At 38.4% G+C, this 19,535-nt stretch overlaps 1 protein-coding gene and 1 pseudogene across 1 annotated transcript in view; one reads left to right on the top strand and one right to left on the bottom strand.

Annotated features, from left to right (window-relative positions):
* Positions 1–3,877: 3,877 nt before the first annotated feature.
* The window catches only part of Zbtb10 (zinc finger and BTB domain containing 10), a 42,008-nt gene continuing 26,350 nt past the window's right edge, over positions 3,878–19,535 (bottom strand). Inside the window, exons 3-6 of the mRNA XM_036179506.1 lie at positions 14,771–14,869; positions 9,594–9,770; positions 9,236–9,408; positions 3,878–8,979 (exon numbers count right to left, since the gene is read on the bottom strand). Of these exons, the coding sequence (XP_036035399.1) occupies positions 8,674–8,979; positions 9,236–9,408; positions 9,594–9,770; positions 14,771–14,869 (755 nt within the window). The 3' untranslated portion in view covers positions 3,878–8,673. The remainder of the gene's footprint in view (positions 8,980–9,235; positions 9,409–9,593; positions 9,771–14,770; positions 14,870–19,535) is intronic.
* Positions 12,732–12,827, top strand: LOC118578951 (annotated as a pseudogene).

Here is a 19,535-nt window from a genome sequence, read left to right on the forward strand (position 1 = left end):
TGGACATATAGTTGTGAGCCACTATGTGGGTTCTGAGAACTGAACCCAGGTCCTCTGGAAAAGCAGCAAGTGCTCTTAACCACCGAGGCATCTCTCCAGCAACAGAACTTTCTAGTAGATCCTTTAGGTCCAAACTGATGAAAATTCTGCGGGTTGAACCCAGGGCCAAGTAATCCTAACTGAGCTACATACATATCCCCTAAATTTAAAGGGGTAAAAGACTTATACAATCTGAAAAGAAACCATAGTCCTTAAGTGTAGCCATATGAAGAAAAAATCATGGACCAATTCTAACCAATGTCAAATCTCGGGGTTTAGTTTTAGTGTTTTTGAAACAGGGTCTTATATAACCCAGGCTGGTCCTCAACTCATGTAGTTAACAACTTGGAACTTGTGACCCCTCTGCCTCTACTTCCCTCATGTTGGTTTACTGGCCATGCACCACACATGGTTTTGAAATGTGTTTTAAATGGAAAATGTATAGAAAGATCCAGTCTCAAAGAATTAAAAAAATTAACATGCCGGGTGGTGGTGGCTCACACCTTTAATTCCAGCACTCGGGAGGCAGAGGCAGGAGGATCTTTGTGAGTTCAAGGCCAGCCTGGTCTACCGAGCGAGATCCAGGAAAGGCACAACCTCACAGAGAAACCCTGTCTCGAAAAACCAAAAATAAAATAAACATGTACTTATTGACAGCACCACAAAATGAGTGTCCATGGTGTGGGCTTACAATGTGAGATCAGTACATCTGAAAACAAAAATGTATGACTCAGTTTTATAGTCTTTAGTGTTGGGAATTTATTCATTCAGCAGCTGGACAGAATCTGCAGGTCACATACTTGAGAACATAAGACTCACAATCTTATGTTCTCAAGCTCTATCAAGATGGCAAGTCTAATTTAGTGGTGACACTTTTTTATGAATATAGATATTAATGAAAGCCTGATATGGAAAGTCAGCAGTACAGTACTCAATCATAGCTGGACCTACAAAAGATGGCTCCCGGCTGCAGAGATGGCTCAGTGGTTAAGAGTACTGACTGCTCTTCCAGAGGACCTGGGCTCAATTCCCAGCACCCACCGGGTAGCTCACAACTATAACTCCAGTCCTAGGGGATCTGACACTCTCACACAGACACACATGAAGGCAAAACAAAAATTAAAAAAAGATGGTTCAGTTGGTAGAGCGTCTGCCACACAACACAAGTTCAGATCCTAATGTCCACATAAAAGGCCATGTGCACCACACTTGGGAGCTGAAGACAGATTTCTGGAGCTTTTGCTGGCCTTGTTTAGCAATGGATCGTGTCTCAAAAGGTAATGGCAAGTGAGGAAGATACTTCTGGCTTCTACACCTACACGTGCATGTGTACTGGTTCACACTTGTAATTCTAGCACTTGGGAAGCTGAGGCAGGATTGCCACCTGTCCTGGGACAGCCTGAGCTAACAGAGAATTCCAGGCCAGGCTATGCTATAGTGAGACCCTGTTTTTATCAGCAAGTCAGTCTCACTAAGTTCTGAATGAATTTCTGAACTTCAAGTATTGTTAAATTCTCTTGGGAACCAGGATGTCAAGACAGGGAAACATTGGACATCAGGGTAGAGAACCATTGGGTTCCTCTTAAGGCCTCACTGCTTAATCAATGCTGGGAGAGTAAAGATCGTTGGCTTGTCAGCTGAAATAGTGCCACTCTCTTGCTACTGTGGACTTGCAACTCCAGAAAGAAGGAGTCTTTGCTGTTAAGAAGGCATGGCATCCTTCAACGTACCATCAAAGGAAAAGAATCTGGAGAAAACAAAATGGCCCCCTGCTCAGGCTGATCAGCGTTAGGACGTATTTGCTCGGGGCTACAGCTGGGCCTATGCTGCTGGTTGGTGTGGTCTCATGGCCAGATTCACTACCTGTTTCAATTTGTTAGTTCCTACATAGGTCAGAATCCTGACTAAAAAGCAAAATACCTATGTCTATGCATGCACACATACTGATAACTGGAATTAATTAAATATGATATAAAGGAATGCCACACATTTCAAAAAAAAAAAAAAAAAGCAAATAAAGGGGGAAAAAAGCACAAAGTGAGTGTGGTGGGACACACCTGTAATCCCAGCACTATGGAGGATCACGATGAATTCCAGGCCAGCCTGAACTCCATAGCAAATTTCAGACTAGCTGCAGCTACTTAGCAAGACCCTGTCTCAAAAACTTTTAACAGTGATGGGAGTTGACCCAGTGGGTAAAGGTCTTTTTTGTTAGTCCTTAAGACCCAAGTTAACCCCTGAAAGGCACATAAAAGCAGAAAGAAAACCGGCTCCACCAGGCCATCTCAAACTTTCCTACGGACCACAGCGTTCGTGATGCACACCCCACACACATAATCACTGGAATAGACAGGGAGACTAAGCTCCATCTTAACTTTCACATTGTGTCTCTCATATGACAAACATAAATGACAAGCCCCAATATTCCTCTTCACAAGTACAAAACACTGGCAACTAGAGTATCTAGTCAAATGGGCTTGTAGCAAATGGCTAATCCTCTTGAGCACTCTAAATGCCGAAGACAGTGTATCACAGATGTTGTTAGCAGCAGGTTAGGTTTGGTCCTTTCGTCCTGAAGTATGGTCATTCACGGTGCACAGTTGTTAGGAAAAAGGGCCCCCAAGTTGTCACCATATTTCACAACTGGCAACACGTCCAAATGGACCAAGTTCGACACAAACGCTGAAATGAGGTTCAGGAGTCCTGGGCCCTACAGTAATTCTCTGCAATGTCACTATAATAGACTCTCAGGTCCCTTTCTACTCAGTTGTCTTGAAGCTGTTTCATATTCTTCTCTCTGCTGTGATGTGTGCCAAGAAATCAGTCTTCTGTCCCTCACTGAGATCTAACAGCCAGCTATACTTGAAAGGTTTTTTTTATTGCCAAATTTAAGACTGACCATATTGTGAAAAAAAAAAACTCAACTGTGTCCAGTTGGTAGGGAAGATGTATACAGTGAGGAAGACACCATGCTGTTTGTTAGGAGCCAGTGTGGGAGAGTGAGCCAGCCCCGCATGCCTCATCACCTGAGCGCTTGGGACAGCAGCTTAGTGGTTTGCTCTCGATGTCTTCCAGCACTTTAGTACCTCCAGAATTTACTAACTTCAGAATGACAAATTATGGCAAAGACTAAACTCTAAAACTGTTACGTATCAAAACAAGCTTCTTTAAATACTTGCACATACATAGTACATGATTTATCAATCTTACTTCATGTACTAAGCAAGGAGATAAAATGTTGGTAACTATGTTGGTCCTAACTCTTTAAAAAGTAACAAGACTCAGTGTGAAACAAAATGTTTGGCTAATACTGCTTTAGCCAAGGTGACTGTCAACTAATCTTTTACACATCTAGAACATTCAGTGGTGGAATCGCCCAGCCCCCAAGCAGCCCCATTTCATCTTTGGAAAACTTAAAACTCTTTAATCTTAAGTGTTCACAATCATTCCCTCTTGGAACCACATAAAACACATCTTAATTCTGTACCTGACAGTTCACGGTGACATTTGCTCCCTGCCTGCCCCCCCCCCCCCTTCCTTTGCCCATCACCAACCTGAAAACTCATTTCTCTAGGGAACTGGAGTTTGGTGGCCATTCTGAGTTTCTCTGCTCTACTACGAACTCCGCAAGTTGGGTGGAGTGGATGGCAGCAACCATCCTGGCATTCAGGGGCTAGGACATAAATAAGGACCTTGAGAGTTTGAGGTCAGCCTACACTACAGCCAAGGCCCAGTAAGGAGGGAAGCAGGCAACGTAAACTGCTGTATGCATTCTCTATATAAATAAATTTCAAAGACTTGAAACTTATAATCTTATATATTTACTTGTAATCAATTTGTCTAATATACAGTATATACGGGATAGTGTTTCACCTTTGATTTTTCAACCCATTTCCAAGAGAATTCACAAATGTGAATTTGAAAGCCTACAAGAATTCTAAAAGTTAAGTTAACGCATACAAACCATTGCTGTCTATTAATGAAAGCAGTCCTGCAAGAGGACTGGGAGGTAGTCTTATTTATGTACTTCCATATAAAAACAGACAAACAGAAAAGCCTCATCAGATTCTACAATTCTAACTTAAAGTCCGAGTACAAAGGCATTTGAATGTTCCAAGTTTACAAAGGTGTTCCCCTTACCCCAAGGAATCTAAACCAGCACACCTGCAAATAAAACAGAATTAAATATTAATAAAATTCACAAAGCCAGAAGCAGTTTAGTGCTCACAAGTTTATATTTTAAGTTGATAAAGATTCTTGTGTATTTTCTAAATACACAGACAAACAGGTTTTGGAGGTTTACATACATGTCTCAGGACACTTATATTAGGTAGGTAAATTACATTAAAAAAAAAAAAATTGGTCTTTGTAAAAGCTCTTCCCAGAGAACTTTTACAAACAGCAGGCAGAAAAAGTGTTCTGTTTACAGTGTTTAAGATGCTGATTCTCCCACATCATAATGGCCTCAATCATCCCTTTCCTAAACCCCAAATTTTGTTCTTAATAGCTAGTGTATTACAAATTTAGTACCTAGATATCTTAAAATTCAGGGCTAGAAAACATCTCTGAAAGTGTGCTTATCCCTAACATCTTTGAAACTACCTTGTTCAACTTCACTTGAAGACTGGGATACAGCAGGGAAGGAACAAAATAAATAATCCTATTTTAAATCCTGAATTGACTAAGAAAACATCTGTTAGTTCTAACTGTGTAGATTAGGTACCATAGTTAAGCTTAAGGATCCGGGTGACTGAACGGCACAAAAACTGAGGCTTACATCTAGTTCTCCAGATTAAAAAAACCTTCCTTTTAAAAAGTGAAAATGTCACAGCCCACTAATAACATGACTGCAATGAGGTGTGTTTAAGTCAAAGTGACAGAGACAGGCCTAGCAGGCAGGAGACAAATGTGGTAAGTAAGGATGCTCACTGAGGGCACGCAGGATAGAAAATTCCTATGGAGCCATTTCATAGGCAGGGTATACATTTACAAAACAGTTGTTTTATGAGGCACCAACAGAGCCTCCTAAAAAGAGCCGGGGCTTCAGAATCAGACCTGACAAAACCCAGATCTGGTAAGCTGTAGTAATTCGGCAAATGTCTGAGTCTTTCTGAGCCTTTATCTGAAAAATAGAATAGCACCTAGAGACTAGAAAAAATAAGGCAGACAACACAAAAGTGTAGGCATACCAAAAAAGTGTGGGAGCCTCTGAGTCCTGAATCAGAGGAATGATTCTAAACCTCTCATGCTGTTCGGAGAATGCTCAAAGGACAAAACCTTATGGACTTAAGTTCTCAGAGCTTGTCATTACGTCTCAGTTTATACTCTAGTACCCCTAGTCCTCTAGCTTCCTGCCTTCTCCCTTTCTATGAGCTCGTACTTTTTTTCTCTTGGCCCACATATGTATTAAACTACTTAGTGTGCTTAGGATTCTAGGAACTGCAATGAGTTGACCCACTCTTCACCAGGATGGCTCCCCTTAAGACAGATGGTGTTTTGACCCCCAAATTCAAAACTACTGGTCACTGTCCAGTTTCCTCTTCCAATACTGCACACCCCCAAGATCCTGATCCCTAGGGGGCTAAAGTTTAGCAACTTGTCTAGTAAGTAAGAAAAAATTGAGAGTTAGGAATCATGACAAATGAGGGACCATATGGAAGTGTGTCTGGGAGAAATAACACATGATCTGAATTTATGACATGGTATTACCACTGTGGAATATGAAAGTGTATGCTCTTCCCCTTCATTAAAATTAAAAACTCTAAAAATATTTTATTTAAAATATAAATTACAAGAAAAACTTTACCAAATGTACAACATAACTCTGCCAGACTTCCAGACAAAATTCTGAGTCTTCAATCCATTACCTCTCTGAGACCAATTAAAAGTTCTTAAGTGATTTATCAACTTCCTGAAGTTGTATTTGTCAGAAAAGGAATATACTTAAAAAAATAGAAACGTCCAGTAGTATACCTTAGTACTAAAACTATTTTTAAAAAAAGATCTAGAAGGGCAAAGGCAACCAATCCCTCAGGATCGTGAAACAAAATAACTTAGGCAGTCAGCGAGTAGAAAAATCTGTCAATTCTGTTTCTGGTAAAGTGTTTACTTACTTCAAAGGAACTTTTATATAGGCTGAGGCAAATATATATTCAAAAGTATAAACATTTTTTTCCTTTGGATTACCTAAAAACAAACTTTTTAAAGTATACTTCAGATGACTAAAAATATAGCCAAATCTGTCACAACACGACATAAAAGGCAATGGACAATTATAGAATATTTTAAATTAACAGTAATAAGTCATCTACATCAAACCTGTTTCCAACTAAAACCAGAACAAAAGCACAACAATCCCGTAGTGTACCAAATGTGTATTTCAATTCACTGTATGCAATCTAACAAAAATTTGGTCATAATTTACCAGATATACATAAATGATTTAAGTAATAAAAGAAATTCTGTTTCAAGGTAAGGTCATATCTGAGTAAAATAAAGTACATTAAGAATGTAAAGCCAAGTCCAGTTTCTATGCAATAAGTGAACTACTGTCTAATAAAGCAGATTTAGGTGATTTTTTTTAAATATATATATTTGCTCTTTAATATATATTTATATATAGACAGATCTACCAATTGTAAACTATGGTTTATTTTAAAGGAAGGGATAAATGGGATGAAAGAAATCTTTATACTATACTTACATATTCACAAAGCAGAACATTTTGCGTTTAAAATACTTCTTCATTCATAATATTTCTGCCTAACTATGTCTACTTTGGACTTGACTAGAGTCACACTGTACTCATTTGCTTCAAACACTGAGAATAAGGTGAACTCTTCATTTCAAACAATCAAACCCAAACTACTCTCTGCCAGGCTCCCAGGTGCGTAGACTACCACACAGTTTAGAGGGCCACGGGGACATCTCACACAGAATGCTAACACTTCACCTCTGATCTACCCACGCAGAAAGTCCCTGTCCAATATCCAACCATCATTCCACTGAAATCAGAGGCAATGATCAAGTCTGTCTCATTAAATGGAAATCAACTACTTTTCAACTTTGACCAGACGGAGCACCAAAAAGATTGTGTCTGTCAAAGCAGCTCGGTGGTTTCTTCCACAGAACGGGCCTAATTTAGTTACTTGATATAAAATAGGAAAATATACTCAATTTGTATTTAAAAGAAAGTTGAAAATATGCTGTCTCTCAATCTTACATAATATACAATATGCTCCTGATACATGTTATCATGATAGCATGTAAAAAGCTCAGAGTTCCACTATCAGCTAATTCATCTATCACCAGGCAAAATCAAACTAACAGTCTCAACTGAATGAATCACTCTTTGACTCCTGAAGAATTTAGATAATGGAACAATAAAGGCTCTCAACATTTTATTTGTAATACTTTTGCAGATTGTTGAATCATGGTGACTATAAAGATTTCATCAAGGTGTAGTGACTTTAAGGAATGGAAAAAAAATTATCAGCCACAATTTAAAAAACACTCAATATCCCGGTAAGTATGAAACAAAAGAGAATGCACATTTTGTGTTCATTTTAATGATAAAAAAGGGCACAGGAGAAAAAACCTGATATTTCACTTATATTGCATAACAAGCTAACCAAACTGGACATGGAGGATAAATTATAAAACAAATCATTTTACGTATTTTTCTATGACTTTTCTTCAATTAGACGTCTATATTTCAAATAAGGCTGAGGTATAGTACACTGGCAAAAATATAAGAGGCAAACAAGAATTGAGCCAAAGTAACAGATACCCCAAACCAAACACCATGTCAGAAACATCAAATAGGAACCATTTGTCCGATTAGAGCAGCAGGAGAAAGTCACTTCTAAGTCATAATCATTTCAGTGGTATTTGTCAGCTTCACCATGGTAACTTCACAACATCATTCTTCATTTGAGAAGTAGTCAAATTCACGTCAAAAAGGAAGGGAGGACAGGGGAGTCAGTTCATTCCAATAAATTACCTCTCCAGTTCTTATAAACATGCCTATCAGCACAAAATTAAGAATATCTAAGACTAGAAGAGACTTGGTTTAAGTTATGAAGCAAATAAAATGAAAAAAAATATACAAGAAAATAGAACCAATGGGGTTGAAAAGGCCCCTCACTGAAAATCTGTATTAAAAAAAAAATAAAATTAATAAAATAAAAATAGAAACACAACTCTACCAGTACAAACTAGCCTGAGTGGTTTGATTGACAGAGTGATCGGGTCAACTGTCACTGCACTTCATAAATGAATTTTCCTCATTCATGCTAAAGTGGCACATGAATGTAAGCTCTATAAAGGACAAGTATATGTTCATCATAGACCCCAAATAGCTAACTGTATATCCTATAAATAAAAATATTTTACTTTGATAACTGACTGAATATGGGGGGACTCCATGTATCCAACCACACGGTTGTTTGCTGTACAGTCCTGTGCAAATATAAAAAAAATTTTTGCTATAAGGCTTTAACCCTACAGTTTTTCACAGCAACATAACTACCATCCAGCATGTACCATATTTTGCAAGCCTTCAAGTTCAACAATCCAAATTGTCGATTCATAGTATGTCCAAATGCAGCATTCTTGAGGAATATAATAGGTCAGTTAATCATCCAGAGACATACAAACATCTCCTGATTCATCCCATCGAGATGCATCATTCTGATCTTCTCCATTCTCAGGAAGCTCTTCATCAGGCTCTCCCCCTTCATTCTCCTCGTACTCTTCATCCCGAGGGAACTCTGTATCCTGTCCCTGATCTACACCTTCCTGCCCTGCTGGCTGTGACTTATCTGCACAGTCCATACACACTCCATAGCGTCGAGATCCATGTCTTATTCCAACACTGGCTGCTAACATGAAGATCTTCTTACACACCATGCATTTGTATTTTTTATCCTTTTTATGCACCTAATTGAAGGGAGAAAAATCCAAAATAAGGATAGTACAGATAACACGTTTGAGCCATTCAAATTAAGCCCTACACTTAGTAATCAATGGATAGCTAATTAATATTTTCTAGATGAAGTACAGTATCAGCTGAAAAATAATTCTGTTCAAAGCAACTTAACCATACTTCTTTAAATTTGCAAATAAAATGCTGAAACATCACTGACATAAAAACCCTTATCTCTCCATGATTAGCACTGAGTTTAAGGTCACTTACCAGGGAATGTCTTTTTACATGTTCTCTTCTAGTAAACAGCTTTCCACAAATGTCACAGCTAAACGATCTTACTCCAGTATGGATGAGCAAGTGCCTTTTTAGTGTTCGTCTGTATTTGGCTACATAGCTACAATGAGGGCATTTTAACTTGTTCATGATTAGAGATGAGTCACCTTAAAGGAAAAAAGTACAATTTAATATAAATAGATCATTAAGCAGAAACCTTCTATCAATACTTCTATGTCCAGCCATAAGAATAGCAACTGTTAACCCAGCTACATATCTTTTAAAACTCAGAATACAGAAGCTTTTAATTAAAATTTAGAATTTTGACTTGTATTTTGTTGATAATACTTGCCATTTTCCCACGTTTCTTGTTTGGACCAAGATTCTGGCAATAATCCATACTTGAAATCATTTGAAGCACCCGGTAGCAATCCATATTTGAAGTCATTTGAAGTACTTGGTAGCAACCCATACTTGAAATCACTTGAAGTGCCAGGCATCAAACCATACTTGAAATCATGTGATGCTCCTAGTACAATTGAAAAGTGATTTTGAGGAAATGTTTGAGGAAAAAGTCTGTTATCTCTTAATTAGAGCCCGAGAAAATAAAATACAATTGTAAGAACAATGATAATGATCTAATTACGATACACTAAATAAATCCCCATGTGCTGGCTCTCACCTGTGCTCCTAGCACTTGGGAGGTTGGGACAGGGCCAACCTTAGATACACTATGAATTTGGAGTCAGATATGGCCACATAGAAGATCCTGTCTCAAAAACTACCCAATTCCCTCACTCTGTCTTCACTCCAAAACCTAAATAAAAAAACCAGGTCCTGGATTCAATTCCCATACAATAACAATATAAATACAATTCTTGAATCTCTAAAAGAGTGTGAGCTTAATAACAAAAGCCTAGTCTATAGCAACAAAAACAGGCAAATACACAGTCAGGAATTATCTCTTCCTGGATTCAATTCCATTACACACACACACACACACACACACACACACACACACACACTTTATTGAATCAAAGAATGTTCTTCTGTATGTAAGTATACTGAATCATCAGTTTTTGGCACTCGATTCCATCAACCATCAATTCTAATATGTGGGTTCTTGTTCAGTGGCTGCCAACTTGCTACTCAGTTCCCACTCAGTCACAACAATTCCATTTCCCCCCTTTGACACATGGTTTTATGCAGTCCAGGCTGGCCTTGAACAACTTTTAACTCAGCACCCTCCTGCCTTCACTTCCCAAATACACTACCACACCTGCCAGAGATTCTTTTTTAAGACAATAAAATCACAATACTAGAGAGGCTGAGGCAAGATGATGCAAAGCAAGACTAGGTAAGAAATAAGACCTTTCAAACCCCCCCCCCAAAAAAAAACTAATTCAGAATCTGTCAGGCTGCAAAAATCAAGGGCTACCCACCTAATTCACAGTGAAAAGTCTATGCTTTCAATAAGGGATCAAAGGCTAACCTGATGGAGCCCTTCCTTCAGGCTTGAGGAATATAGTAGGTCAGTTAACCATCCAGAGACAAACAAACATCTCCTGATTCATCCCTTTGTGCTGCTCCATTCCAAAATAAGGACCTCTGGGAGGTTTCTCCATGCATGGTAAATAGGCTCCCATTGTAAGGCACTTTTAACTCTGACTTCCCTGACACACCCACTTCCAATATAGGGGTGTGCAAAACTCATTCATGTAGTGATACAGGTAGAACAATGCTAATCTATATAAAAACCCACAATCTCAAATGCTCACACATCTAGAATGTTTTTAGAATATCATGTTGTGTTCAAAAACCCTTCAGACTTGACAGCCTTTTCAAGTTTTTAGATGAGGGACGTCAGCTTCTATTGCAGATCCTAGCAGTACTGAGTTAGACATGCAAAATATTTCAAATTCTGAAAGACTCCAACATTTTAAACATATCGGGTCCTAAGCACTTCTGATCATTTTTTCCCCATAAACTCCTTTAGTTTTCATATACCAACTAAATTTCCATTTACCAGAAATACTGTCCCTTTAAAAATTAGAGTAAATGTATATTCTTTGGTAAAAAGAATATACAAGGAAGTTAAAAAGATCTCTGTGGGATATTTTTCTAAAATGTACTTCATTACCACTTTATGAACTGTCTAGAATTTGGAATATATTGATTAGTCTTTTTTTTTTAATTCAAGAAAGCCCTCTGAGGCTACAATTGTATGTACAATGCTGTTGGTTTAAAAAAAACATTTTCGGGCTGGAGAGATGGCTCAGAGGTTAAGAACACTGGCTGCTCTTCCAGAGGTGCGGAGTTCAATTCTCAGCACCCACATGGTGGCTTACAACCATCTGTAATGAGATCTGGCGCCCTTCTCTGTGTATATACTAAATAAATTTTTTTTTTTTTTTAAGTTTCACAATTGTAAAGTGAGAACATCTGCAAACATGTGGGACAGGGAGGAGGGGCAGCCTGGGGCAGTCAGCCTTTCCATTTCTACTTCTGCATTTCTAGTTGAGTTGGGGCTTTATGATTCCTATTTCTTCAGTAACCTTGTATAGAACAAATTAAAGTTGCTCTCAAGGACTGCAAGACCTGTCTTACCTTTGTGTTCCTAATTAATGTCCAAAACATACAGGACTTTTACTTATTTGTTGAATAAATATTTATTTAGGAAAGCTAACAAAGCTAACATATACCAGATATTTTTGACTTGCTCAAAATACTTTGAAAATTGACCTCAGATTAGATCTGTTAATATATTCAGAAAAATAATACTGACTACATATAGACAGAAAATATTAAGAACAATTAATAAACTGACCATGCAAGATTTAGAATTAGATTAAAAAAAAAACAACAACAACTTCAAATACCATGTTTCTCTGTATACACCATTCACAATAACAGGTAAAAAACACACAACGAGTCAGTGAGATGGCTCAGTGGGTAGTAACTTGCTGCCAAGCCTGACCATCAGACTAATCCTGGGACCCACATGATGGGGAAAGTCAACTCTCGGCTCTCTTCTGATTTCAGTGACACAGTGTGTACACACAAATAAACCAAAGTATTTTTAAAATTTAAAAAATATTTACAATTCAAATTAAGAAACTCTAACCCCAAATTTTGTAGAAGTCTTCTAGTTCTTAGTTAGTAGAGATTACTTGAAGAAATTATGAGGAGCTGAGTAACGGCATAGTATTGTGATTCAACATACCTAAGAGGCATTAGGGTCTGTTTCAAGAGAGTAACCAATGTTCAATACTATCTTTGCTACAGACTCCACAGACTCAGGAGAAAGCCCAGTTTGAGATCTAACTCACAAAGCAAGGACTGTCTGATGGCGCACAACAATACAGGAGAGCCAGCACCTGATTAGCATGTGTCAGACCTCAGGGGATGGAAGGGAAATTAGGTATTAAAATGTCCCCTTCAGGGAAATGACCCTAAACCCAAGATTTATTCTTAAAATTAAACAATAAAATGGCTGAAGCAGCACATATACTAAAACTGGAATGATACAGAGAAAATTAGCATGGCCCCTGAGCAAGGATGACAGACTAATTTGTTCCATATTTTTAAAATAAAGATAAGGAAATAAATAAAATGGCTCATTTTCCACAGAAATCTGTTAATGTGTATTGTTTTAGTTTTATATTCTTGGACCCAATTTCTAAACCAAACAATTTTGTGTTCTATAAATACCTTTAAGACAGTAGTAATTCTCTGTACAAACAATAAATAATTATTTTAAAAAATCTTCAAAATTCTATCTTGCTCAAAAAAAATCCAAAGGCATGCTGGACTTGGTAGTGCACGCCTTTAATTCCAGCACTTGGGGGGTAGGGACAGAAAGATCTGAGTCCCAGGCCAGCCAGGGCTACACAGTATGAACCTGTGTCAAGCAAAACAAAACAAAAATATGTATCTCAGAAGTAGGGGGCGTGGCTGTCATATTCAAGGCCCTATATTTGATTTCCAGCACCTAAAAGGGAGTAGCAGGAGCCGGTGACAACATTTTACAAGCAATGTCACCTGTTCTTCCACCGTTGACTTTAAAAAGGAGTTCAAGTACAAAGTTCAAGTACAAAGTTGAAGTTACAGCTACATCTTACCTTTCAATGTTAATTTCACCACATTTTTCCTGTGTATAACATTTTACGTACCATTGTAACATGTACTTCTTACTTTATGCCTAAATAGTATATACACATATGTATGTGTGTATCTCTCTCTCTCTCATATATATATATATTTCTAGAAACATTCTAACAAAACCATGATGCACACAAGTTTAAAACTGAATATGGCTAACAAATAATACATATCTACATTTCCAACTATTTCCAAAATGCCCTCTACCCTTATTCCCAAAAGGGCAAAAGCCACGATCTAATCAAGACCCATGCTGCATGCAGTTTAGCCTCCTTACATCTAGTGGTGCCTTGGATGTCTTAGTCTTTCCAGGCATTAGAGCTTGGGCTGCTTGCTGTGTTTTTAAATTTTCTCCTCATAGATAAGATTCAAGCTAAACACTGTTCAAAAAGATACTACCGAGGTAGTGCTGTGAGCCCAAAATGTATCACTCATCAATGGAATGGGCTCATGTCATTTCATTAAGGTGTTTTTAATGACAGTAATTCTAAACAGTTGGTTGTATTAATGCTCCTCAGATCTCTTTAAGGTATAGATAACCTCTTCCTTCTTGGTAAGGCACACACACAAATAAAATGCAATAATTAAAAAAAAAAAAAAAAACCTTTAGAGAATTATTTTCATGAGGGTTACAAAATAGGTTCCTTTCCTGTCCAATTCAATAAACCTATTTTTTGACATTTTAGTAAAGAAATCTTTTTTATCCCATTTTATTTATAACTGATTCATGTAATTTTTGCCTTTATACCCATCAAGGTTTCCACAAAGTATAACTATTTAAAATTTATCAACATTTCTCTTAAATTCATTTTTATGCATTTTTTAATTGTATGTGTCTGCATGTATGTGTGACATGAATGCAGGTACTCCTGAAGGCCATGTGTCAGATCTCCAACTCCCAACTGGAATTACAGATGTTGGTGAGCCACTGGATATGGGTACTAGGAATCAGTGTTCTTAACTGCTGAGCTATCTCTACAGTCCCTTTCAACATTTTCTAAAGCTATCAATGATCACAATTATTTTACAAAACTAATTAAAATACACTAGTCAACTATTGTGATAATTACCTTTTTAGTTCCATCAACAAGCTGTCAGGAAGCTATAAGCTCCATTAAACTGCCCAATATTTAAAAGTTTCAAATACTGAAGTCTCCTCAAACAAAATCAAAACTACCAGTTTGTGTTTATCAAGTTCCTAAAGTTCACACTCACAACCGTAACTAACCTGTCTGGTCTCTACCCGGAAGCATTTGCACACAAGCAGCACAGAACCTACAGCAGACTCCAGTAAACATGGAACCACAGCACTCCACACTCTTCAAATCCTCTCAGACTCCTTCTTACTAAACATCTCACTGTACCTACCAGCATCTCCTGCATCTGGTCCACTGCAGGCTTCGGCCAATAAATTGGTGTTCACGGTCCTATCACCATCAGGCCCCGAGAGTAGTGCACCGTCTAAATCTGAAAAGGGCACACAGTAAGTTTATTTACAAAGCACACCCAAACCATCCACCCAAGAGCACCAGTTTCTTCCTAGATCTCTTTTACTTATGATGCAGGCCAGTTGAGAGGCCTTCCAGTAGTGGGTATCCAGCACATGTTCAACACTGTAAGCCAGAGACACGGCTACTTCAGTACAAACACATGTGATAACAACAGGTGATGGAAGACCACAACTTTTCCTGTGCAGCACTCTTACAGGTCATCTCACCAGCCCTGATATTTCTGACTTGGTATTAATTGTGAAAACTGTGCTAATATGTGAAAATACCTTTAATTAAATGTTTTTATTTTAAATGTTTTGTGTGATGCTGAGGACTCAACCAAGGCTCTGAACTTTCTAAAAATCCTAGGTAATACTAACCTCTTTAAGATAGATATAGTCATGTAGGATGAGATTGAATAATATACCAAGAACAATGAAGGTTTACTTATTTTATGTTGTGTATGAATACAATGCCTGAATGCATGTATGTGCACCATTGTGCACAGCCTAAGCTCTTGGAACTGGGGTTATTATAGATGGCTGTAAGCCACATGATGTGGGTGCTAGGAATTGAACCTGGGTCCCTTGCAAGAGCAGGCACAGCTCTTAATTGCTGGGCCATCATTCTAGCATAATTTATGAATTTCAGTGAAAACAGTTTTCAATCATAAAAACATGTGCAACTGGTTAGGAATGGGATTTAAATAATCAAGGTATCAGGATTGGGGATTTAGCTCAGTGGTAGAGCGAAGGCCCTGGGTTCATTTCTCAGCTCCGACCAAAAAAAAAAAAAAAAAATCAAGGAGTCTCATGTAGTAACCCTAGTTATTAATTGGCCTTGTTTCCTCATTTATATTCATCATATCAACAGTTAATATAGGAAGTTTAGTTGAATAATGCAAGCCAAATATTATAATCAGGTGCCTAACTGACAACTGTTACTGCTTCTAGTATTAACTACAAATACTAAAAACAGATTGAAGTTGTTCTCTTATTGGTTCAGAAACAGAAGCAGTGATTATCATTGTTGTTATTGTTGTTGGCTAAGGGCTGATTTCATCTACTGGAAAGACAGAGAAGCGGCACTTTATTAAAGCCATGATGATGATGAGCACTTTTCACTATAATTTGCTATAAATCTGCTGAAACTTACTGACTTCACTCCTCTCATGTTAATGAAATGAGTTCTCCTCCTTGCTTGCCAAATATAGATCTTTCTGAAACGTATCTTTAATTTTTCAGTGGTTTACTACAGCTTTTAGGTATAGTACATGAGGTAGAAGCAAGCCTACCCTTTTAACCAAACATCCTGATGCCAACCACTGTACTTGTCAGGTGTGAGATCAGTGACTTCTCATGACTAAATGTCACTCTGGACCCTCCCTGTCCCACCTCCTGGGTTCCCTTTGCTGCCATTAGAACTAACTTCTTCCAACAGTGTGATTCTGAGACCACTTATAGATTTTTAAGCTTTTTAGTTTAGTGTACTATACTAGGATGATGCCCACTGTATTAAACCCTCTACTCAACTGAGTTAGTATCTGAATACATTTTAAAACTCTTCCTTTGTGAACTATACAACTCCCTGCCTCAAGACTTCCTTGGCATGATCATCCTTGGCTGCTCTGGAACCCCCAAAGTAAACAAAAAATACAAATAAAAACCCCCTCTGTAAAGTAGATATTTAACAGAAAAGTACTGACAGTGGGTAAGTAAACTGCTACGTATCCATTCATACAACGGACAGCACAGATCTAGTGCACAAGAATGAAGAGCCAATGACGGAAATACTAAGAACCTAGTGGTGGCACCTGACTGTGAACTAGTGGTGTAAAGTAATGGTTCAGAACAGGCCATGCTAAGGGTTTTACTTATTTTTAAAGGGGGTAGAAGTAGTTGAAATAGGAAATAGCTTTTATCTGCATCCTAAAGAGTGATTTCACGTTGTTATGGATGAATAAAATGAGTGTGGGAGGAGATGGAGACACCATTACAAAGTAATCCTAGGCTGCAGGCTGTATACTTGCTGCCCAGTGTCTGCGCTTTGCAGGGGTGAGGCACAGAAGAAGGAGAGAAGGCAGGCAGAAAGCAGTTCTCAGTAGCCCAAGCTGAGGGCTGGGTGTGATAAAAGCAAGGGAGAAAGTGAGAACATTTGACACAAGGCATGGTCGCAGAATCACACTGTTGGAAGAAGTTAGTTCTAATGGCAGCAAAGGGAACCCAGGAGGTGGGACAGAGAGGGTCCAGAGTGACATTTAGTCATGAGAAGTCACTGACTCTCACACACCTGACAAGTACAGTGGTTGGCATCAGGATGTTTGGTTAAAAGGGTAGGCTTGCTTCTACCTCATACTGAACCTCAACTCTTCCACTTCCCTCAACAGGTCATTTTGCTTCTTAATGTACTGGTTCTTAAGGACCAACACCAGCATCGACAGGGTTCTGGTTCTTCTCCTCCTCTTCCTCCTTCTCTCTCTCTCTCTCTCTCTCTCTCTCTCTCTCTCTCTCTCACTCACACACACACACACACACACACACACACACACACACACACAGAGCAAATTCTCAGGTTGACCCTTTGGATTTATGGCAGTAATCTGTATTGTAACAAGCCATCTAAGGAATTCTATCTAAAAATTAAAGATAGATTTTCCATGACAATATTTTTAAATGAGAGTTTAAGGTTCTAATGCCATTTAATGCTCATTATTATTATTACTCCATTTGTTTCCAAGTACACAGATTAAGTAATGAAGACTGTAGATCTGGTGCTTGGGCTGCAAACAAAATGCTCCGAGTTGTCAGATGAGAGACAGCATCAGGGAAGAGTAAGACCATGAGACAAAGCCAAGAGTATGAAAGGACCTCAGAATTATTTTTATCTCATTCACAAAGTATCTCTAACACTCTACAATAATACCTGAAAGGCTAACAAAGGCAACTGGAAAGAATGGCCTGTGCTGGGAATAAAAGAATAGGGATGTTTTAAGAAATCTACTATAAGATGGAAGAAGGAGAACGAGAGTAAGAATTATTTTAAAGGGGTAAAAGTAAACATCTTTAGATGCTGCCAGAAGTCACTGAAAGATGTTAAGGACACTGAACATACATCAACAAAGAGAAAGAATATTCTTAAGGATCCAGAATTTGGGGCTGGAGAGATGGCTCAGGGGCTAAGAGCACTGGCTGCTCTTCCAGAGGATCTAAGTTTCATTCCCAGCAAACACATGGTAGCTCACAGCCATCTATAGTGGGATCCGATGTTCTCTTCTATCATGCAGGCATACATGCAGATAGAGCACTCATGGATAGAAAATACATAAATAAATCTTTTAAAAAGATTCTACAACTTCAGAGTGCAGTATTTGAGAGAACAGTGCTGAGTGTGCTAGGCTCATGCCAGTAATTCCACACACATACCTCCTGCCCTCTCTCTACTCACTCTGTCTGTCTGTCTGTCTCTCTCACACACTCCTCCCACCTGAGTTTCCTGACTAGCTGGCATTACAAACATGTGCTATGTTTATTGTGTATATGTGTGCGTATGTGGGGCCTCAGATTTGGGGTCAGGCACCCTTACCTGCTAAGCCATCTCACAGGATACCCCTTCATCTTTTGGGGAGCAATGAAGGGAGAAACAGATACCCAAGAGTTTATTTTCTAATCTTAATTTTAGAGAAAAAGATGGTTTGGAGTTAGCTTTGTTTTTTGTTTGATTGGTTGTGTGTGTGTGTGTGTGTGTGTGTGTGTGTGTGTGAGTATCTGTGTTCTCTGTAGGTGCACATGAGATTATTAGCTAGAGTAACACAAGGAAATACCAGCAGCTCACTTGGAACGAATGCCCTTGATAAACTCCTTGAGAGCAAGGTCTGCAATGTATTCCCAGTATTCATTATACGGTGCATGACAAATAAAAGGCTTTTTACAATATTCTTAAATATCAGCTAGAATAAGTCTGATCTTTCAAACCTAATAGTAGTAATTCTAGTAACTACACTAAAACATCCTCAAACTGAAAATATCTACCCAGAATTTAATGGTTTTTGTTTTCTTAAGAAGTATATTTAATTCACCAAAAAGTAAATTTTTGTTTGTTTCTCTGTAGCTTTGGAGCCTGTCCTGGACTAGCTCTTGTAGCCCAGGCTGGCCTGGAACTCACAGAGATCCACTTGCCTCTGCCTCCTGAGTGCTGGGATTACAGGCGTGCGCCACCATCACCTGGCCAAAAGTAAATTTTTAAACATTATCCAAACTACTACTTTTGTCAGTGTCTGGGGAAGGTCATTATTCTTTTGTTTTGAGACAGTATCTCACTATGTAGCCCTGGCTGACATCAAACTCATTCAAGCTTCTGCTTTTCAATTGCTAGGATTAAATAAAGGCTGTGCCACCATGCCCTGCTGGAAGTCATTTCTTAAGTGTTCAGACAACCTCATCGCAGTTTCTGTCAAGGTGGTCTCTGTTACTGAATTATTCTACTATAGTGATTTGCTGCAGACATCCTCAACCAGCTGGCCTCATTCATGATCTCAGGTATGAACTACTTCTTTAAATGAGGCACTTCCTATCTCCTACCCTAAAGTACTAAATTTAATTTGTGGGGTCTCCTGATGTAGGCCAGTAGAGAACACCTGACTAGCA

The sequence above is a fragment of the Onychomys torridus genome, chromosome 2 (genome assembly GCF_903995425.1).
Source record: "Onychomys torridus chromosome 2, mOncTor1.1, whole genome shotgun sequence".
In the NCBI taxonomy this organism is placed as follows: Eukaryota; Metazoa; Chordata; class Mammalia; order Rodentia; family Cricetidae; genus Onychomys; species Onychomys torridus.